General features: G+C 44.8%; 1 protein-coding gene across 1 annotated transcript in view; it reads left to right on the top strand.

Annotated features, from left to right (window-relative positions):
• ITGA2 (integrin subunit alpha 2) overlaps window positions 1-21,555 on the top strand; it is a 125,848-nt gene that overhangs the window by 33,815 nt on the left and 70,478 nt on the right. The window contains exon 2 of the mRNA XM_019517878.1: window positions 2,422-2,545. Coding sequence (XP_019373423.1) covers window positions 2,422-2,545 — 124 coding nt within the window. The remainder of the gene's footprint in view (window positions 1-2,421; window positions 2,546-21,555) is intronic.

The following is a 21,555-nucleotide window of genomic DNA, read 5'->3' as shown; positions in this document are numbered from 1 at the left end:
AGTCCAGTCTTTTCTCCCGTCCAGGCAGGGGGTCGGACTTGAAGATCTACAAGGTCTCTTCCGACCCTACTTCTATGATTCTATGACTCCCAGTGCCCCCCAGCCCCAAGGTACAGCCCCGAACCCCAGCTCACTGGCAGGGAATGAGCTGGTGTGGAGCATGGGGAAAAGCGGCCCCTTGCCTGCCTTGTGGCCCTTGCTCCCTGCTGCAGCTGCTCGCAGCCCACACAGGGCTGTCCTGAGCAGGCATAGGCAGCCCCATGCAGGCTGCGAGCAGAGGGTGGGCAAGCTCTGCCTGGACAACCTGGAACCGGTGCATGGCCAGGCTACAAGCTGGTGCTGAGTAGGGGAGGGGAAAGTGGTCCCTCGCCCACCCCGTGGCCGGTGCCCCATGCTGCAGCTGCTTGCAGCCCACATGGGGCTGCCTTTGCCTGCTCAGGAATGCCCTGCATGGGCGCCAGCCACAGGGCTGAGGAAGGGCTGCTTTTCCCCTGCAACCCACACCAGCTCCTTCTCTGCCCTTCCTCCCTGCCTTACCTGAGGTTCCCACGCTGGGGCAGTCATGTATTTTTATTTTCAAAATTTTTTTAGGGGCCCCGCAGGCCAGATAGAATGGCTTTGCAGGCTGGATCTGGCCCCTGGGCCATACTTTGCCCCGCCCTGTTGGAGAATGTGGGCAGCTCAGGGCTGCCTGCATTCTTCCTCCATAAAGTGAACTGAAGTCTGTCACAAAAAAATGGCATAAATTTGTATCACCTATGTTGTGGCAACTAATTTTGGGTATTTGTGGTGCAACAAGGGGCATGGATGTCTGTTTGCTTGGCCTTTGTTCCGCCACAAAAATGTTCACAAAGGCACAAAGCTAACTTGTATTTTCAGCCTCTGATTACATCTATAACAAGAGTGGTGTGAGGCTTAAGCAGTTAATATTTAGATCGCTTTGGAGGTGCAAAATGCTGGTGTTGTGCCAAGAACCAGTTATCACGTAGACTTCTATTTAAAAACTCTTTGGTTTCTGTCTAAATAGAAAACAGAACACTTACTGTGAAAATAAAATGGCTTGAAACCAGTAGCATAACTAGGGGTGGACAAGTAAAACACCAGCCCTGGGTGCTGACTATGGGGGGATTCCAGAATGGCAACCCCTTAGGGAGTTTGCATTGCAGCAGTAGCAGGCAGAGACCTTAACTAAGATTGATCCCTCCCCCTCTGATCTGTGGCAGGGTTTTGCCCAGGCTGCAAAACTTACAGGTTACACAGTAATACCAACTCTCATGAAAAAAAATCACAAGACTCCTGATTTCTAAGTTAAATTAACCCTGACTCATGATCTCCTGATAGATCAAATCTCAGGACTTTTTTTTCTGGTGCATGTAGAGAGCACCAAGCTGGTAAGTCAGTGGAGAGGGGGTGCAGATTGAGGTCCCCATAGTGAAGGAGGGAGTGGAGCAGGGGCTGGGGTGAACAGGACCTTGGGGCCAGGGCATGTCATGCAACAGAGCTGTGGACAACTGTGTCTGTGCGTGTGTGTGTCTGCCCCTCACTCCCAAGCCACAGCCCTTCCAGCCCTGCTGCTGCCCCTCACTCCCGACCCACAGTATCCTGCATCCTGCCAGGGTGTGAGCCCCACCCACCCTGGTCTCCACCTGCCACCACACACAACCACCCCCCCACACACTTTCACAAATAACAACCCCCCCCACACACACACTTCAAAATAGCATCTCATGATTTACATTCCAAATCTCTTGATTTTTTAGCATTTGTCTCATGCTTTTTGACATGGGGGGGTTGGCAATACTTCTTATGCCTCTGTTTGAAGCCATAGACATTTTATGATAAAGGATTAAATTAATTTGATGATATTCTAATATTTCAAATGCCGCATTAAAGAGTGAGAAGCCACCAGGATACACATAGTTTAAAATACTTATTTTCCATGGTGGATTTCCATTTTAGTGTGCGTCAGCAGTCCATTGGAAGGCCTATATTGGAAGTCTACCATTTGTCCCAGAGTAATGGAGAATTGAAAGAAAGTATATTAAATTATATTTCTTGAATGTCTTTAATTAAAGTATGTCTTCACTTAAACACTTACATTGATGAATATACATTGATGAATATACTTATACTGAAACTTTTGTTAAGCAATTCGCTAATGATTCAGGAGTCTCTGCCTTTAGTATTAGATATATCCAAGTTCTCATTTGGAAAGACATTTATTATCATGTGTGGATGGATGGGCACTGTTGAGTAAGGGTGGGAGAAATACTGCTTTTTATTGTTTGTGTCAAAGGCCACTTTTTAAAACTGATGTATCAAGATGACTTGGCACAGGGAGAATTTTGATCCCACTAAAATTAAGTTATTTCTTTAATTGCTATTCACAGTAATATTAATCATTCTGTTTAACTTTAACAGACATTCTTCAGAATTGCTGTGAAGCATACAATGTTGGGCTCCCAGGAGCAAAAATATTTTCTGGTCATTCAAATGAGCAGTTTGGATATGCAGTTCAACAGTTTTTAAATGAAAAAGGCAAATGGTAAGGATTTCAAATACTTCATTCTTTGTCATGGGGAAAGATTAAGAGACTATATGATTTAACTTTTCCTGTGTGTAAGCAATTGTAAAGCTCATTTGAATACAAATTGTGTTTATTCATTTGTCTTTTTAAGGGAAGCTTCTTCCTGGTAAATATTAATTTATTTTATTGTACTAAATTTAATGTGGGAAGACATTCAAAGCATTTTTTTCTTGAAGAATATAATCTGATGTCATTAGATATCCATCTAATCTGATGTCATTAGATACCTGTGTAATTAGCACAAACATTCTCTATATTTTATTCCTGTTGCTGCTCCTTTGAGTAAGTTGTGTCATTTTACGAAAGATTTTATCCAATGATGCCATGTCTGGGAGAGGCATAGCATTAAAAATGGAATACTTGGGATAAGGGGATACTTGAAAAAATATTTACAGAATTTTTAAAATTTTTTTTTATTTTTACATACTGAGATATAATCTCTTTGGTGATAGTACAGTATTCTGGAAAAAACAAAGTGAGGAAAATATAGACAATAAAGTCATTCATCTAGGAAAGTAAAATCCTGCATTAAAAAGTCCGTAATGTAATAATCATATAAAAACTTTGTTTAGTGACTGGTTGCATGACTTTATAGTCCGAAAAGCATAGAAAGACTAGAATAAAAGAACAGATTTCCTGGATTCCTTATTACTTCATATTGCTTAAAGCATGGTTAGTAACACAGTTGAGTGTCTCGGAAAGCTTTCACTTCCAGCTCCAACAGTTACCAGAAGAAATAATTTTGCCAGATGCATGAAGTTCACACTCACACATGCAATCTTCACAATGATCTTAGACCTCCTTATATTAAAGGCATATCCAACTGTTGAATATTTCATGAATCTTGGAAATCAGTTATTCTGTTTTAACATTGCTGAGAACAGAGTTGTGGATCTGGGAGATGATTCAGTTTTCCCACTGGAAAATCAACAGAAAATGTTGCAAGGTCAACATTTTCAAAAATTGTTTTTTATTTTTACAGAAAGTGTATTTTTGTCCCAAACAGTCATTTGAATACAAAACTCCATTTCTGTTCAGGGTTAGGATTCAAGGTTTAAATCCTAGTACTTATTCTAGTAAAGTGCCCTACTCACTAAGATATAGAGCCAACTTACCTTCCATTCCCTTCCTCATAAAGATGATCAAGCCAAAAGGAAAGAATCATGAAAGGAAGAGAGCAAGCCAAAGGAAGGCAGATTATGTGGACCAGGGAGGAGGGTATTGCCCTAAAATAGAGAGAATTTTGGGTCTGGCCACTGTTAATGGGCAGATGTAACATTGCAGTAAGGGCTATCAAGAAGAGTGTTGGAGTGATGATGCAGCCTGGCTTAACTCCCGTCTTAAACCAAAGGGATCTGTGCTAGATCCATTACTGAGAACCACCACTTGCATACTGTCATAGAGAAGGCAAAGAATGGTGATGAATTTCAGTGGGCATCTGTACTTTTGAAAGGATTCTCCACAACGCTTTTCAGTTGACAGAATAAAGGGCTTTCATGAGGTCAGAAAAGACCAGGTAGAGAGGCCTCTCTACATGGCCACCTTTGTGTACACAAGCTGAAAATGATACAAATGTATCAAAACATCTCCAACTTTAACAGTATTTCATCCAGGGTTAAAGTGGGAGCAGTTTTGCTGCATATGTATCAACAACACATAACTAGGGACCTACTGAAATCACAGTGGAAGTAAACTGTGCAGTGGCTCTTTTAATCTTGCCCATTTTGCTGTATGCTCCCCCTGCCCCTGACTGGCAGAGGGGTGCTGCCACTTGCTGCTGATTGGCCAGGAGGCAAAAACCATGATTTTAAATATGCCACCGTTTTTGCCTCCTAGCTGATCAGCAGTGAACAGGGGGCTGCTGGGGCTGAGGTTGGTGGGGGGTGGTTGCATGCTGAACTGAGCAACATTAAAGGAGCTACTGCACCTCGTACTCCCATCATGATTTTAGTAGGTCCCTACACAACTGTTGGAACATTGCAGCTGCTGTGCACACCAAATCAGCCACTCCCCTTTTGAAACCATTCCAAATGTATGTGTCCAAACCCAGAAGAAGCAAGGGCTTATACTCCTGTGACAGCAGTATTCACTCTCCGAGGTATAGTGTCAAGCTCTTTTGCATGTTTTCCTTCTGTAACTAAGATACTTCCCTTCTTGGCTGCTCAGTGACCTAGCCTTAACAGCTAGGTATTCACTCCCACAAAGCTGATGGATAGGTTTTTCTAGTGCAGTGTGGTGCATCAGCAGTCAAGTCAAGTGCCTAACCATGTAGTTTCTGGGCAGAAGTTAGGCTGGACAGATGCACAGCCATGTATTAAATCATGGTCATGATTTTGGGTTTTTCCTGTTTTGCAGGGGATTATGTTATGTTTTTGTGTATCTACAGCATAATTGGATTTGGGGACCTCCCTAAGGCAGGCAGGACTGAATAATTTCCAAACTGATACTGTGGGAGACAGTCATAGAGTGCAGAACAGTAGCTGTGTACCTGCAATTCAGTCCATTACATAACATGAAATATAATAACTTAGATGCCTAAAAATTGCATACATCCCTTGAGTCTTGGAAATGGAATTTGGACTGCCATAGAATATAAAATAAAAACCACACCTTACCATGGGGTTATGCTCCAGAAACTTTCATTTAACAAAAGAAAAGTTTGTTGTTTGCTAAGTTGTGAGGAAAAAAATCAGAGTTAAATAAGTGCAAACCAATGTATTGGATAATGTCTTTTCTTAACACCTCTTGACCACAAACATAAGGCATTAGTAGTATTGGATGTTCAACAATATATTAATAATTCAGTATTTAGGTAGTGATGTACTGATCTACATCAAGCTGATATTAAAACATATATATGGGATATTTTGTGGTTTTCTGTTTATAGCAGTAAATTGGAAACCATTTATTTATCTGCCTGAGAAAAGACTAAGGGAAAACCATCTTCAAATATATAAAAGATGCAAAGAGGAAGGTCATAAACTATCATTCACATCCACTGGGGATAGGACACAAAAGGCATGTCTACACATCACCCTATGGGGCTGTACAGTGAATTATGGTGACATAGCAATCACATATGTCTACATATGATCACCAGCTACATTGCTGTAGCAGCATGCTCCCCAGGTATAGCACACTGCTATGAGGACATTGTGGTGAAATCTACCCATGCACCATGCACACAGCGCAATTACCACCCATGCTGTGTTGTGCTTTAGTATTTCCAAAATGAAATACTAAAGCGCGGCACCATAGCAACGTCACGATACGGCGATGTGTATACTCCCAAAGAAACAGGAATAAATCACAAGAACTGTTTACATTGGTTATCAGAAAAAAAATCTTTCTTACTGTAAAGGTTGTTAGGCACTGGAATAAGCTATCTAGGGAGGCTGTGGAATCTGTAGCATTGTGGGTTTTAAGAGCAGGGTAGACAAATATCTGTCAGGTATGGTTGATCTTGTTATGTGGCGGGATGGATTAGATGACCTCAAGGTCATTTTCATCCCTGTTACCAATGGTTCTGTGATCTGAGATAAAGATTCGGATAAATCTTCTATATGCTGCTGACAGTGAAACAGACAGAAAGGTAGATACCCAACCCTACTTAGCAAAATAGGCATACAGCCATACCAGAGGGGAATTCTGCTAGGCCTGAAATGCAAGGTGAATCACTTGCCTTAGCACAGGGCTCCGCTCAAGCTATTACTGCTTTGAGCTAGCTAGAGTATCTTTTCATTGGGACCTTGATTTCTCTAACTACAATTTCTTTTTTTATGTCATTTAGATCTCATCCTTTCCACATTTTTATCCCGTAGATATGGGTGGTAGCCAGGAACTAAAATGGTGGGGAGAGTACAACTTTTCTTCCTGTGCTGAAAACATAAGGAGCCTCTCTCTCTGGCTTGATTAAGCAGTGGGCTGTGCTTGGTTTGCACTTCTCATTAACTGACTCCTCATGCTGTTTCTCTTTATTGTAACCACAGATTTTTATCTAAGCAACATAGCTCCTGTGGTTCTCTTTTACTGTAGAAGTGTTGAAGAACAATGTTTGCATTCACCTAAGATGAATTCATTTCTGTGCATTCTGCAGACACTGTAGTTTGCAGAGCAGAATGTTGTGTGTGCAATCCTTTTATCAGTTTTTTTTTTATTCTTACTGTGGCAAGCACAAGACCCAAGACTTAAACTAGTTTTATATTAGGTTTCTGTATTATGTGAGTCTTAAAGCTGTGAAAACGTTACCATATTTACTTGAAGGATATGCACTGGTGTTTCTGGGACACAAAGCAAGTTGATCCTTGGTATACATCTTTGTGTATACTCTCCCTAACTTTTCTACAAAATAATAGAATATTAATATTATGAATCTGTAAGTGCCGTTTGCAGATGAGCAGTTTCGCATCCCCATTGTTCTCTTATGAAGGCCTGATTAGCCATTCTCTCACAGGGGTCAGGTGAATTTTATCTCTAGTTTTCCTGATTCATCCCCTCCTATTCAACAAAAAAGTTCTCTCTTTCAGCAAGGCATCAGAAATGTTAACTAGAGCACTCCCCGTTTTTTTTTTTCTTTTTGTTTCTAGACTATTTTCTTTCTCAGATGCAAGAAAGAAATGTCCTGTTCTTACATCTGAAAAATATCATTTTTGTTTGACCAGATCATTATTTTATGCTTGCACAGCACCCTGGTAGCCCTTATGTTGACATCAGTGTCTAAGAGGTCGATATACAGATTTTATACCTTTCATTAGATTGTGCCATTGAGCTCTGGTGTAAATGATGTGTTTACCATTATATTCTTTAGCCAGAAAACACCCACTGTACAGCTGGCACTGGATGCTTGTAAAAACTGTACTCAAGTACAACTCCACAATCTAGGTACAGACAGTCAAAAAGTCTGGGGCTAAATTGATTTAGTCTTTGCAGGTTAATCTGAGATGCATAAATTAAACTGAAACAGAAGTGAACAGACATTTATCTTTGATTCAGGAAATGCAGCCACATGCCTGCAGTGGCTCAGGCCAGAAGCCGGGGGGCATTAGAACACAGCTGTCTGGCTGTGTGTTCACTTCTTCTTCCTGCTGCCCCCAAGGTCTCTGAGATTTGCAGTCCAGAATTACAGCAGCAGGACTATACAGGGTTGCTTATCACTTCCTCCTTCTGTTTCCAGGTGCCTCTGGGATTTGTAGTCCACAGTTGCAGCCAGCAGTAACTTTCAGTAAATTTAGCAGGGCAGGGCAGCTGAGTTCTTGGGGGAAGGAGGGGGTTTAACTGGGGGACAAGAAGAATAATCCCCCTCCCTGGCCCCAAACCCCAGCCAAGGTTTGCATAGGCTGGGCTTCATCCCCAGCTAGGCTTGCTCCACCCCCTTGTCAATCAGCTCTCACTGCCCAGTCCAGAGCTGCAAAGCATGCTGGGGGACTGTGATTTAACTTGAACCAGGAAGGAGTCTGGGACAGAAGCTTCATAAACTGGTTTAACCCAATTCAGTTACGTCTGATACTACATTCAGCCAGGTTTATCTTAAACCAGTTTCTTCCATTTTGAAACTGGTTTATGTGCACTGAGCTTCTGTTCTGTTTCAGGTTTAAACCAGATTCTGATCACTTAAACTGATCTGATCTGATGTGTAATTTATATCTCTAGCCAAGAGAAAAGACTTTTCAGGGGCCAGTTCAATGATTTTCTGCTGCGTCTAAGAAACACCTTACTATGTTCTGCTAAAAAACCATTCCTTATATTTTTGCTTTGCTTTTGATAATATAAACTACACAGCAGTGTATATATTTGTGTGTATAGTAAAAAAGAATCTCACCAATTTCTTTTAGGGAAAGGAAAGGACAAATAAAGAATCATGCATGACAGTTGCTTCTGGGAGGTATTCAGGCACTATACCTAAATCCCAGAGAGAGCAAAATTTGGGAAAAATAAGGATATGCAGATATCTTCCTTTTGGGAAGGTAGTAAGAATACATCTGGGAGAGGAAGAGGGGTCAGTTGAGAGAAGACATAGGACTTCAGAGAGAGAGAAGAACCAGTGGATGACTGTTCATTTATGGAGCTAACTTACCACAGGGTAAGTGGGCAGGCATCTGCTATCTAAAGTACTAGCAGCATGCATGACTGCAAACTGGGATAGTCACAAAAGTCAAAAGTGCAAAGGTTAAGAGTTCATTATGGGCAGGAGGAATCTAAAAACAGAATCTGAATGAGTCAGTGGAAACTGAAACTGGAAGGAGCAAATTGACAAGCTTGGAGGAAATGTTGGTTACAGGTGACAAAGTATAATGTTTTAACTCAAGTAAAATCAATCTAAATATGAACAGTTGAAGTCTCTTCCTGTGATGAGATAGCTTCTAATAGAAATGAAGAGGTGAAGTACACATTTGATTTTTGATTCTCTTATAAATTTGATAATCTTGTATATATCCCGATTTCAAAAGTGAGACTTTATCATCTTAAAAGTCTATGCCAGAAAGACTGTTAACAATATATTATTGAAATTAATAAGGCTAATTTAATTTGTCATACTGATGCCTTTTTTCTATCTCACAAACAGTAAGTCAATTATTAAAATGTTTTTGAAGAGTAATTACACATGCTGTCTTTAAGACAGTCTGAGAATACTACCAGTAGTAGATTAAAATTCTAGTCTAATAGTTGCTCTAACAATGCCTGTTTATATTTGTGACTTTATTGTTATGGCATGTGGTAGGTTTTAATATTTTTATAATTGTGCATGCCTCCTTGGTTTGATTTCATACAAGTTTAGGGTCAGTAGGGACCTCAGTAAATCATCGAGTCCGACCTCCTCCCCTGGGCAGGAAAGAGCATTGGGGTCAGATGACAACAGCTAGGTGCTTGTCTAGTCTCCTCCTAAAGACCTCCAAAGTAGTGGAGAGCACCACCTCCCTTGGAAGCCCACTCCAGATTTTGGCAACCCTCACAGTCCAGACAACTTTCCTAATGTCTAATCTAAATCTGCTCTCCCTGTTTATGGCCATTGTTCCTAGTAACCCCAAGGGATGCCCTGGTAAACAGAGTATCCCCTATTCCTTGCTGCTCCCCTCTGATAAATTTGTAGACTGCTTCAAGATCCCCTCTCAGCCTTCTTTTGAAGAGGCTGAAGAGATTCAGATCCTTCAGTCTCTTTTCATAGGATCTTACCTGTAAGCCCATAACCATATGAGTAGCCCTCCTCTGAACCCTCTCAAGGTTATCCACATCCCTGTTGAGGTGCAGTGCCCAGAACTGAGTGCAGTCCTCCAGCTGTGGTCTTACCAATGCTGCAAGGAAGGGAAGTATCACCTCCTTAGACCTGCTCATGATGCACCTTCTAATGCATGAAAGAATGCGGTTGGCTTTACTTATCACTTCATCACATTGATTGTATACTGTAAAAGAGTGGTGCTCAACCTTTTTGTCTGATGGGCCAGATGGGCAATGCCTAGTTCAACCATGGGCTGGATGGTTGTTTTAGTTCAGTGCCTGAGTCTGGCATGGCAGCCATCATCTAGCCATGGAGCGGTCAGACAGCCTTGCCCTGCAGTGTGGGAAGGGGGCTTCACTAAGTCTTGCATAAGGGGGAAAGGGGTTGGGACCCAGTGCAAACCCAGCCCTGCAGGGGTAAGGGGGCATAGCCCAGCCCCAACCTGTGCCTGGAAAGAATGGGGCATGGCCCAGTCTCAACCTGCCACCACAGGGGGAAAGAGGGCATGGCCCAGTGTGGCCCATGAGGAAAATGGGGTGTGGCCTGGCCCCAGCTCAGTGCCATGGGAAAAAGAGGGTGTGGTCTGGCTTTGCAGGGAGGAAAGGGGCATGGTCCAGTTCCAACCCGGCCCTGTAGGGGGAAAGGGGGGCATACCTCTGACAAGGCATGCAGGGCCTTGGGTTTGGGAATTTGGCAGTGGGTGGGTGGCTGTATTAATGGCCATTGTTCCCCTGCCACCTGTGGAGAGCCCTGTGGGCCACACATGATGGCTCTGTGAGCCACATGTGGCCTGTGGGCTGGATCACCCTTGCTATAAGACACTGGGGTAGGGAAGGTTAGATTGTGGGTTTCTGCACATACATGAATGATGTATGCCCCCGGCGGTGGCAGCAGCAACTGGGGACCTCCCACAGACACCACTGATGCTGTTGGTGGCAGGGGAATGGGGGGTGGCAAGTGCTTACCAGGGGTTGGCGATCACCTGCAGATACTGCAGGCAGTGTCAGAAGTGGCCAGCGGCGATTCCTGACTGCCCGCAGATGCCGCCGGGAGTGTCCAACGTGTTGGTGGTGCCTTTTCATAGGGGGTGCACCGCCACGCTCCAGGGTGCACATGCACCCGTGCACCCCCTAGGTATCACCAGTGTGCCCATAGCACATAATGGGCTGTGAAGAATTGATCAGTTTGCTTACAGAAGATGCATAGAGATTTCCTGCCAAGAACTGCCACCCAGAACAGCAAAGAAACCCAGTTTGGAAATAACCTGAAATGGTGACCTCAGTTTGTATCCTAGGCTGACAAAGAGATTCAGACTGAAGTGTCAGTTTGAGCTTATTGGACCATGGAAATAGCAAGGAATGCTATAATCTAAAGACCTACTCTCTATAGGCAGTCAAAAAGATGAGAGGCTAAGAGCTATGGGACTCTTCAGCCTGGAAAAACGCAGGCTCAGGGGAGATCTGGTGGCTGCCTATGAGTTTACCTAGAGAGCTGTGGCCTTGCCCTCACTGGTGTGTCCAGATGAGCATGGCTGTGCAGTATGTGGTGCCACAGACACATCTGAGCCCCACATACTGCAAGCTCAGATGTTCTCTGCATTGCAAGGGAGCAGCGTGGGGAGGTTTTTGATCCCTGTGTAAAACAAAGAAGAGCAGCGCATGTGCAGGTTTGCACCACTCAAACCAGAGTCCAGCTGACTGCAACCACACTCCATATACAGGCCAGACTCTGACTGGCAGGATCACAGGCATGATCAGAGGTCAGGAAAACAGACCTTATGATGAGAGGCTGAGAGCCATGGGACTCTTCAGCCTGGAAAAGCGCAGGCTCGGGGTGATCTGGTGGCCACCTATAAGTTTATCAGGGGTGTTCACCAGGATCTGGGGGAACGTCTGTTCACCAGAGTGCCCCAAGGGATGACAAGGTCGAACAGTCACAAACTCCTCCTCCAAGACTGTTTCAGGCTGGAGATAAGGAAGAACTTCTTTACTGCCCAAGCCCCCAAGGTCTGGAATAGGCTGCCGACAGAGGTGGCTCAAGCACCTACTTTGAATACCTTCAAAAGAAATTTGGATGTTTATCTTGCTGGGATCCTATGACCCCAGCTGACTTCCTGCCTATGGGGCAGGGGGCTGGACTTGATGATCTTCCGAGGTCCCTTCCAGCCCTAACGTCTATGAAATCACCACTGCTGCAGGCCTGGGAGGCCCAGTGCTGGCCCCAGCCTCCCCTACCCCACCCGTGATAACTTGCCACATGCCAGAGGGCACATGGCACACATATTCCCCAGGGACAACTAGTGGAGGCACAAGGTGTCCCACTGCTAATTGTCCCTTGGGAAACAAACATCCATGCTCATGTGGACATAGCCACTAAGGCATAAGTGCAGGCAGTCAAAAAGCCAGAGGCTGAATCAATTCAACCTTCTCAGGTTAGTCTAAGCTGCGTAGATTGAACTAATAAGCAAGTGAACAGACATTCACTTTTGATTCTGAAAATGCAGCCACATGCCTGCAGTGTGGCCCAGGTCAGAAGCTGGGGACACTAGAGCATGCCTCCCTACTCTACTGTAGCAGACAGCTTGGGCCAAAGCTAGTGCACCCACCCTGAAAAAGGTTTGCAGTGGAGGTGCAAAGCATCCTGGGATGCTGGGAAACTGTGAGTTAACTTGAATCTGGAGGTAACCCGGGACAGAAGTTCAGTAAATCGATTTAACCTAAATCAGCTAAGTCTGATATTGTATCCATTTGTGTTTATCTTAAACAACTTTCTGCCAGTTTGAAAGCAGTTTATGTACACTGAACTTCTGTTGTGTTACATATATGAACCAGTTTCTGGCCACTTGTACCAGTTTATGTGTAATTTCTGTCCCTAGCCCAGATGCTTCACTGGCACTAGATTCAAGTGTGTATTTAGAGAGATTGGAAAAGCCTGGCAGTCTCAAGCAGTAGCCCTCTCTGGATTCCTTGACACTTTAATTGAAGTCAGGTCATAGCATTTTTGTAGCGATGGTGGTCCAGGGAATGTGAGAAGCAAGGTTTATTTGGTAATATTTAGTTGGTTCAATAAAAGATAAGCAAACCAAAAGAAAAGCAACAAACCTTGCTTCTTGCTTTAATTGGATACAGTTATGTCTGTATGAGATTCTTGTTTTAGGAACAAGAAATGGCATGTCTTCTGTGTTTCTGCTAATACAGTAGCAGTACTGAAGTGAGATTTTAGAACCTGTAAGTTGTCAGTCCCATTTTAAATGTAAATTCTATAAGAGGTGGTGCTATGGCATTGTATTGCTTGAGTTGTGGCAAATACTACAAAAATACAAACACCAGTATTCATGTTAGGCATCTGAGGACATTTTTGTGGATGCCTGTATAAGACCAGGTGCCCCCTGAAAGACAGTACCTGCACCTTGTGCCCTCTCACTCACCCGTAGTTAAACTACTGGTCACACAAAGCAAACATTTAATTGGTGAATCTAAAAGAACCTCTACTTGGGAAATTGTGTTTGCTATAATTTAAAAATAAGCTCTTCACGATACTTTCATAAACTTATCCAGCTTTCTTTCACCATTCTTTATGCTTCATGTGCATCATATTTGCTTTCCTTGTTTTAAAAAGACAATCTCTACACTAGGCAAGCCTCAAATCTGATGTCATATTTCTGTATTTACCTAGTTGTTTTCAAAATTTCAACAATTCCTATAATAACCAAGCATGAAACAGGAAATGTGCCCAACTAGAGGAAAACATAGATTTCCTTTAAAGGAAGCAAGAAATAAGAACACATGAGCAAAATATACAGTATCATTTTAGAGCTGATTTTGTAAATAAAGTAGGAGATGATAGAAAAGCTATTCATATGAGTTTGCACTGAGGGATAACAAGTTAATTCACTTAAATTAAAAATGAAGGATAAATAGAAGCAACTAAACCTCTTAATTTCAAAAGGGTAAACTGATAAACTAAGAATACTGCTTAGAGAAATAAAATGGACTGAAGATCTTCAGGACTTGAGTGTTCAAGTGGCTTGAAATTTTTTGAAGTTAAAGGTACTGAAAACACCTGGAATCTGAATCCCTGTAACAGGCTTCAGTTTCTCTTTAGTGTTTTCTGTCCTCTGTCAGTCACCTGGGACTTAGTAAGCATTTTGGCTTCCTAGTTGGTTACCCCCCTCGCTTTTGCCCACCAGGTCTTTGTTGGTAGTTATCATAAGTTAGGAGGTGGCCCTCAATTTGGGCAAGAATGATGCAAGGTGTCTCTCCTCACTCTAGTGATCACCAAGGTGCCCTCAGTTGACTCAGTCAGTGGTCTAACCCTGTTTTTGAAATTACCTGCCAGTTCATAGATTCATAGACACTAGGGCTGGAAGGGACCTCAGAAGATCATCGAGTCCAGCCCCCTGCCCCAGGGGCAGGAAGTCAGCAGGGATCATAGGATCCCAGCAAGATAAGCATCCAAATGTCTCTTGAAGACGTTCAAAGTAGGTGCTTGAACCACCTCCAGTGGCAGTCTATTCCAAACCTTGAGGGCTCGGACAGTAAAGAAGTTCTTCCTTATTTCCAGCCTGAAACGGTCCTGGAGGAGTTTGTGACCATTTGATCTTGTCAGCTCTTGGGGTGTTCTGGTGAACAGACGTTTCCCCAGATCCTGGTGAGCAGCCCTGATAAACTTATAGGTGACCACCAGATCACCTCTGAGCCTGCACTTTTCCAGGCTGAAGAGTCCCATGGTTCTCAGCCTCTCATCATAAGGTCTGTTTTCCTGACCTTTGATAATGCGCGCGGCTCTTCTCTCAAGCTTCTCCACCAGGGCTTGGACTGCTTCATGCATTCTGTTTGATTAGGTCTGCAGTCCTCCCTAAGACTGTTCCTTAGGCCACCATACCAAATATCATTGGGCTGGGCTCTTGACTGGTCTTGTTGACTTGTGCTAGTCCCCCTTCTTGGCCTATTTATAGTAATCTACTACCTCCATCACCACTAGTTCTACTAGCATGCAAAACAGCCTGTTGTACTAGTCCTGGGGTCCTGGTAGCCCACTCACACAGAGTCCTGGAGGCCAGGTGCCCCACTTGCATAAGACTGGGAAGCAATGAGGATCTGTTTCCCCACATACAGGACTGAGAAGTCCTCAAAATCTGCTCCCCCACAAACAGGTCAATATCCAATGACACCAAACAGTTTCACATGACTTGATTTAATTTAATAACAAAAAGACTCAAATAACTTAGCAGCAGAATGGGCCTTTCCTCTAAGCATGCCCCTTTCAAAATCAAGGTGGAAAAACTATTTTTTAAAAATAGCAACAAATTCTTCAGCTATACAAATAAAGAGAGGATAAGGAAAGGTGAGGGTGAAGTTTTAAATTAAGATAATCTAGGTCTGGGCCCAAAATCTAAATCATCTGTTTTCAAGATACATGATGATGTAGGCAAGGACAGGATAGCTAATCCACTGCCCCCACCACTGCCTGTTCTATTACTGCCCCCCTTATCACCTCGGTAGACCATCTGCAGTAGTAAGGGGATGAATTTAAGATGATCCTCCAACAATTAGATTCCATACATGAAAAATTTTAATAAAATTTATCATTTTTTCTTGTATACAATCTAATTTTGGGGGTTGTCTTAAATCCAAGGTCATCTTGTATTTGGCTAAATACATTATAAAAAGGTAAGTTTGGAAGATGTTTCCCTAACCACTAGGCTACCGAGCTGAAACTTCCTCCTTTATTTGGCTCCTAGTAGCTCGATGTGCAGGGCACTCTTTTCTGTTTCATCACAGGTTGAAATGGAATCGAAAACTGTGCAGGTGACAAAGACTTTAGTTACAGGGTTGCATAAATGCTATTTAGGTGCATAACGTGAAATAGCAGTCTGCTGCAATAGCCAGCACTGCTCTACTATGGACAGACCCATGTTCTGCCTGGAACCCCATAATCAGTTCTTCTTTATGTGGACCTCCCACAAAGCACCACAGAGTGAAAACTTTAACCAAAAAGGAAACTGTCATTGTAAAACCAAATCAAAAGAAAATGAGAAACTGAAAGGTAGACTTGGGGACATACTTAAGATCTAGAACTGAATTTACATTTTGGAACCAATTAGGTTTCAAGTTGATGCTCTCTAAATAGTTTAAATACCGCATTACGTGCAGCCTGTACATATTTGTATGCTTTTTCTACATTTCCCAAAAATAAAGTTAATTTAAACATCTACATGACAATCTAACTAATATTAAATAAAGAAAACAATCCCAGCAGATCTTGGAAATAACCCACATATTTCTCTAGCTTTGTCACACAAGTTACTGTAATTAAATATCTAGGCTGCATTGGAGTCATCCTGTAATGATGAGTTATGTCTAAATAAGATATTTACAAGCACAAAATATTTATATTCACACAAAAACTGACAGAGAGCAAGAAACAAGCAAAATGAAAACATTCAATAAAGATCTCAGCACTTAGACAATTGATTCCCCATCAGTCTGATATCTATATTAACAAGCCACTGTTCTAATCCGTGATTCTCAGACTATTGGTTATCTGAGGTGAAAGGATTGCTAATCTGCCCCACTTCCTTATTGCTAGTCTGCCATAGGAGCTAATTGGTTCCTCCAAGGCCACAAACCTCTGTACTGCCATCTCTCTCTTTAAAACACCTTGGATTTATATCAACACAGGGAAAATAAATCCTGATAGAAAATGGGTTAACACATTTTTAAGCTGTCATGATGTTAGACACAACTCAGCATCCAGCTGTACTTAAGGAAGTATTACTTTGTCATTGTCATCTCTCAGATTTTTACTGAGAAACTTCTGTAGCTGGCACAAAGTTCTAAAATTAGAAGCAAGTAAAACCTAGATATGGCAAAATATAACCATAAGGCTTATCCATATAGTTTGACCAAAATACAGTTTATCATTTGTGTACTTTCTAAGGCTAAGTTTACATTGTAGTGTTATCCCCAATGATTGGCACCTGGGTCAGAGTATCCAGAGAAGCATAGCATGGGTATGTGCAGCCACATTGCAAAGCTCTATCTGAAGTTGTACTCTCATTGTTTATGCACTTACTCACATGTGTCTGGAGATACAGTTAATAGGTTTTTTTGCTCTGATATGCTCTAAATATTTCCCAGACAATTTATGGAAGAACTTGCCTACTGTTTGGAAAAATTGTAGAAAGAGGACTGGAGGATTATTTGGCAAACAATTGATTTACCCTTTGAAATGTCTAAAAGGGCAGACTCCAGCCTGAATGCAGACTGTGTTCTACTCTGAATTGACTCGGGGTTAGTAATGGTGCCATAATACTTGTGTAGATGCCTGACTACAGCAAAATCTGCTCCTGGTCAGCCGTGCACCAGGGGATGGGAGATAGCTCTCTGCCCCCCGGAGGTGCCTGCTGCTGGGGCAGGCTCTGCCACAGGAGCCCAGGTGGGGACCATGTCCCCCTGCCCCAGCAGCAGGGAGCTTCAAGCCTCCTGCTCTAAGATTGTGATTGGGGAGCAGCGGCTGGCAGATCTTTGCCACCCAGCCTGGGCCCCACAGCTAGGGCTGGGAGATCCTTGCTGGCAGGTTTTTGGAGCTTGTTCCCTGCCCAGCTCCACAAGCATGGAGCTGGGGTGAACAAGCTTCCCAGCCTGTTTTCCCCCAGCTCTACACTCATGGAGCTGTGCAGGGAACAAGCTCCCCAGCCCCTGGCCTGCATGCCCAGGTGGGGACAATGTCCCTTTGCCCCAGCAGCAAGGAGCTTCCAGCCCCCACTCCCCAATCACAATCATGGAGTGGGATCTGGGACCTTGTTCCCAGGCCCCACTCTGCAATTGCAGTTGCAGAGCAGGGGCTAAGAGCTTCCTGCATGTGGACAGTTCCCTGCCCAGCCTGGAGCTGGCTGGGACCCATCTTTGACTGGGACAGTTCTCAGCCAGCCCCAGGCTGCTAGGAGAAGCGTGTGCAGCCTGGAGGTGGCTGGGGACTGTCCTGTTTTAGGCAGTCCCCAGCCAGTTCCAGGCTGCACGTGCAGACTTCTGCACACAGCCCATGGCTGGCTGGGAACTGTGCCGGTCATGGGAAGGTCCCAGCCCTGTGCCCTGATCTGCCAGTGGAGTGAGGTAGCTGCTAGCTGCCCCACCAGAAGATTGGGGCAGGGGGCTGGGATCCACCCCATTTCTGCAGCTCTTTCCAAGCCCTGTGCTGCTGATCAGGGAGCCAGGGCCAGGAGCTCCCTGTTGCCAGGGCAGAGGGACATTGTCCCCACCCCAACAGCAGGGAGCCCCCTGAGACTAGGAGACAGCCATCTTCTCATCCAGTGCTCCCTGCCAGCCCCTGAGTTAGCAGCCAGGGGGAGCCTGCAGCTTCCCCCAGTGGTGGCAGGGGCTCATTGGAGGGCTACAGGGAACTGGGTGAAGATCTTCTCCTTAATCCTCTCATGTGTAGACACATGCCTGAAAACCCTTATTCTGGCTTAGTTTACACCAGGGTAAATGCATGTGTAGACACGCTCAATGGTTCTCAAGCTTTTTATACTTGAACACCCCTCAATGGACTTGAGACATCCCCAGAAAATGTCAGCTTTTAGTTGCACTTGTTTTTTGACTATAGAAGAATAAATAGAGCAGTTCTTCTGTTGCAAAGAACTCAGACCACAACAGACCAGAACGTTTTTCTTCTTTCATATGATAAAAGTGGTGTCCATATCTTTATCTTTGTGCTCTTTGGCATTTTTTTTCAATTCGGGAGCTCTTGGCTGTCAGAGATGTTACCAGGGATCACTACATGGAAGTGGCTTTTGTTGATCCCCAGAATGTTTTTGATACTACGGATTCCTTCTTGAAATCTCTGGGTTTATCCTGTGAATCATGGCTGCTGATAGACATGGGAACCCCTGCAGTTTCCCGGAAGAGGCATCACATTAGGTCAGCCCAATTCCCCAGTGTCTGTATAGACTGTATGCTTCAGCAGGGCTTTTTGGCACTTTTATCTAATAGCAGATTCAACCTACAGATTGAACCTCTTCTGGGCATGGACTGGGCTCAGCGCTGGGATGCACCAAGTTTAAAGTAAAGCACTATTTTTAAAAAAAAATTTACATTTTTGTAAGTAGCCCATGTTTACACATCTAACAGTGCTAACATTGTATGGTACTCCACAGCATCCTTGAAAGGATTTCAAAGGCTCCCTGGCTGAGAATTGCTGGTCTAATACCTGATAATTATGGGGTTTCACCTGGCTACAATTTTGGGACTTATCTGGTTTTGTATGTGTACCCAGGCACCACATACCAGCACAGCCCTAGTGAGCATGCTTAGTGGTATGTGTAAGTGCCTAAAACAGCAGTGGCATGGCTGTCCAGCTGCCATTTAGGCATGCAAGGAGAAAAAGGATTTAGCCCTTGGAGTCTTTACTCTGGTGGGGGAAAAGTATCATTAACCAAATGTTGTCAGATGGCCAGAGAGGCAGGTCATGTTGCCCACATGGACAACATGTAAGTTTCATTTTTCCTTTTTGACCTCAAGTCCATAAATACTCTCTTCAGGTTGATTAACAGAAGCAGTTTGTTTTGGAGAGGCTCCTTCTGTCATTGTAAGTGCATGCTGGTTGCATAATCCCCAAAGAGTAAAGTGTCTAACAGGAACATAGGTTCTTTTGGTCTCAGTGGCTAGGGACAGACATTACGCATAAACCAATTCAAGTGATCAGAAATTAGTTTAAATAATGTCTGTAGCAGAACAGACATTCAGTGCACATAAACTGGTTTCAAAATGGCCGAAACTGGTTTGAGATAAACCGTAACTGATTTGGCTCAAACTGGTTTATGCAATGTCTGTCCCAGATTCCTTACTGGTTTATGATAAGCCAGAGACCCCCAGCATGCTCTCTGGGCTGGGCGGGGCTCTCTGCTCCAGCTGCAGGGCTCGCCCCACCCCTCTGCTCTCTAGCCAGAGCAGGGACCACCCTAGCAGAGACACTGGCCAGCATGGCTCTGTTAAGGCAAATTTGGCAGCGGTGGGGTTAATTCTTTCCTCCTTCCCCTCTTACCCCACTGAAGCTGGGGTCAGCCTGTCTGCTGGGGAGCAGAGGGGAGGGGGCTGCAGCAGTGGCCCCTAGAGCTGGCAGACCCTGGCTGCAGGGAAGGCAGGAGGGAGGAATTAATCCTTCTCCCTGACCCCTTCACCTTAATGGGCCCGTGCTGGGCTCTGTTCCATGGGGGGCGGGACTCTTACCACTCCTCCTCCTCCCAGGGAGGGAAGGGAAACTCTGTGAAGTGCTGGATGAGGACTCTTCCTCCTCCTCCTTCTCCTCCCCTTCCTGTCCCCACTGCTGTGGGGCTGGGAGGGTGGGGCTTCATGCAGTGCTGCCCAGCCCCAGAAGTGGGGGGCAGGGGGAGGCTCTGTTCCATGCTTGGGGGAACTCTTCCCCTTCCTCCTCCCAGAGAGGAAATGGGAGCGCGGAGCTCAGCTGGGCAGGGTGGAGGATGTAGGGGACTCCCCCCATGGCTGCACACCCCCCCCACACATGGCAGCAGCCCCCACTGCCTGGCAGCAGCAGCAGGCAGGGAGGTCAGGGTGCCCATGCCCAGCTCAGGTGCTGCTCTGGCCAGTGCAGCGCTGGGGGAGGGAGCAGATCCTGCCCTATCGCCAGGGCTCTGAGCCTGCAGTCCATCCCTATGCTGGAGCCAGGTGTTTTCCCCACTGTGCAGTCCCGTACTCGCACTCTGCCAGAGTGGAGAGAGCCCCGCCCTCACTTCCCTGCATAGTCCAGTGCAGGGCTTCTCCATGCGACAGCGGAGCTGCAGGTGTGGCACGGAGCTGTGGGGCTAGAAGTGGTTGGGCAGGCTGCACTCCTTACCCTCAACACAGCGCTGGCTGCCTCTATCCCCAGGGGGAGCCTCTATCTGCAGCACGGAGCCCCGGGGATAGAGGCAGCCAGCGCTGTGCTGGGGGTGAGGAGCAGAGCCCCATACAGCCTGCCTGGCTGCTTCTACTCTTGCGGCTCTGCGCTGCACCTGCAGCTCCGCTCTCACATGGAGAAGCCTCATGCTAGACTGAGGGGAAGCAGGGAATGGGGCTCCCTTCACTCCGGCAGAGTGTGAGTAAACACGGGACTGCACAGCGGGGAGTAGCCATGCCCACCCCTCCTCAGCTCAGCTTCCCTGTGGAAGGGAGGGCTGCTCTAGTGCCCCCGGGCTTCTGGCCTGAGCCACTGCAGGCATGTGCCAAATGTCCATCCACTTGTAAACTGGTTCACACTCTGCAGGTTAGACTAGCCTCTAAAGACGGTATCAATTCAGGCTCAGGCTTTTTGAATGTCTGTCCCTAGCCACTGAAAAAGCCCATGGTTAGAAACAGTGGCCATTTCAGAACTGCAACTTGCAAAAGAAGTACACCCCTTAGCAAACTACATAAGTTGGAGGCAAGCTAATGATGTAGATGAGTGATACTAGCATATCGTACGATTTTAGATATATTTATAAACTCCTGAATTACAGGTTTGGAATTGCTAAAAGGACATAAAATCCTGTTTCGGTTGCCTGTGTAATCACTATTTTCCAACACGGTAATTGAGAATGAGGTATTTATTTTTAAAACTCTCCTACACAGAGAAAAAGCATAGTTGCATTTTAAAGTTTTGTTATAGTTTCATAGTTTCTAGGGTCGGAAAGGACCTGAGCAGATCATCTAGTCCGAACCCCTGCCATGGCAGGAAAGAGTACTGAGGTCAAATGACCCCAGCAAGGTGTTCATCTAAC

Source organism: Gavialis gangeticus, unplaced genomic scaffold (genome assembly GCF_001723915.1).
Source record: "Gavialis gangeticus isolate Ggan-Ray unplaced genomic scaffold, GavGan_comp1, whole genome shotgun sequence".
In the NCBI taxonomy this organism is placed as follows: domain Eukaryota; kingdom Metazoa; phylum Chordata; order Crocodylia; family Gavialidae; genus Gavialis; species Gavialis gangeticus.
This window is presented reverse-complemented; position numbering and strand designations above follow the sequence as displayed.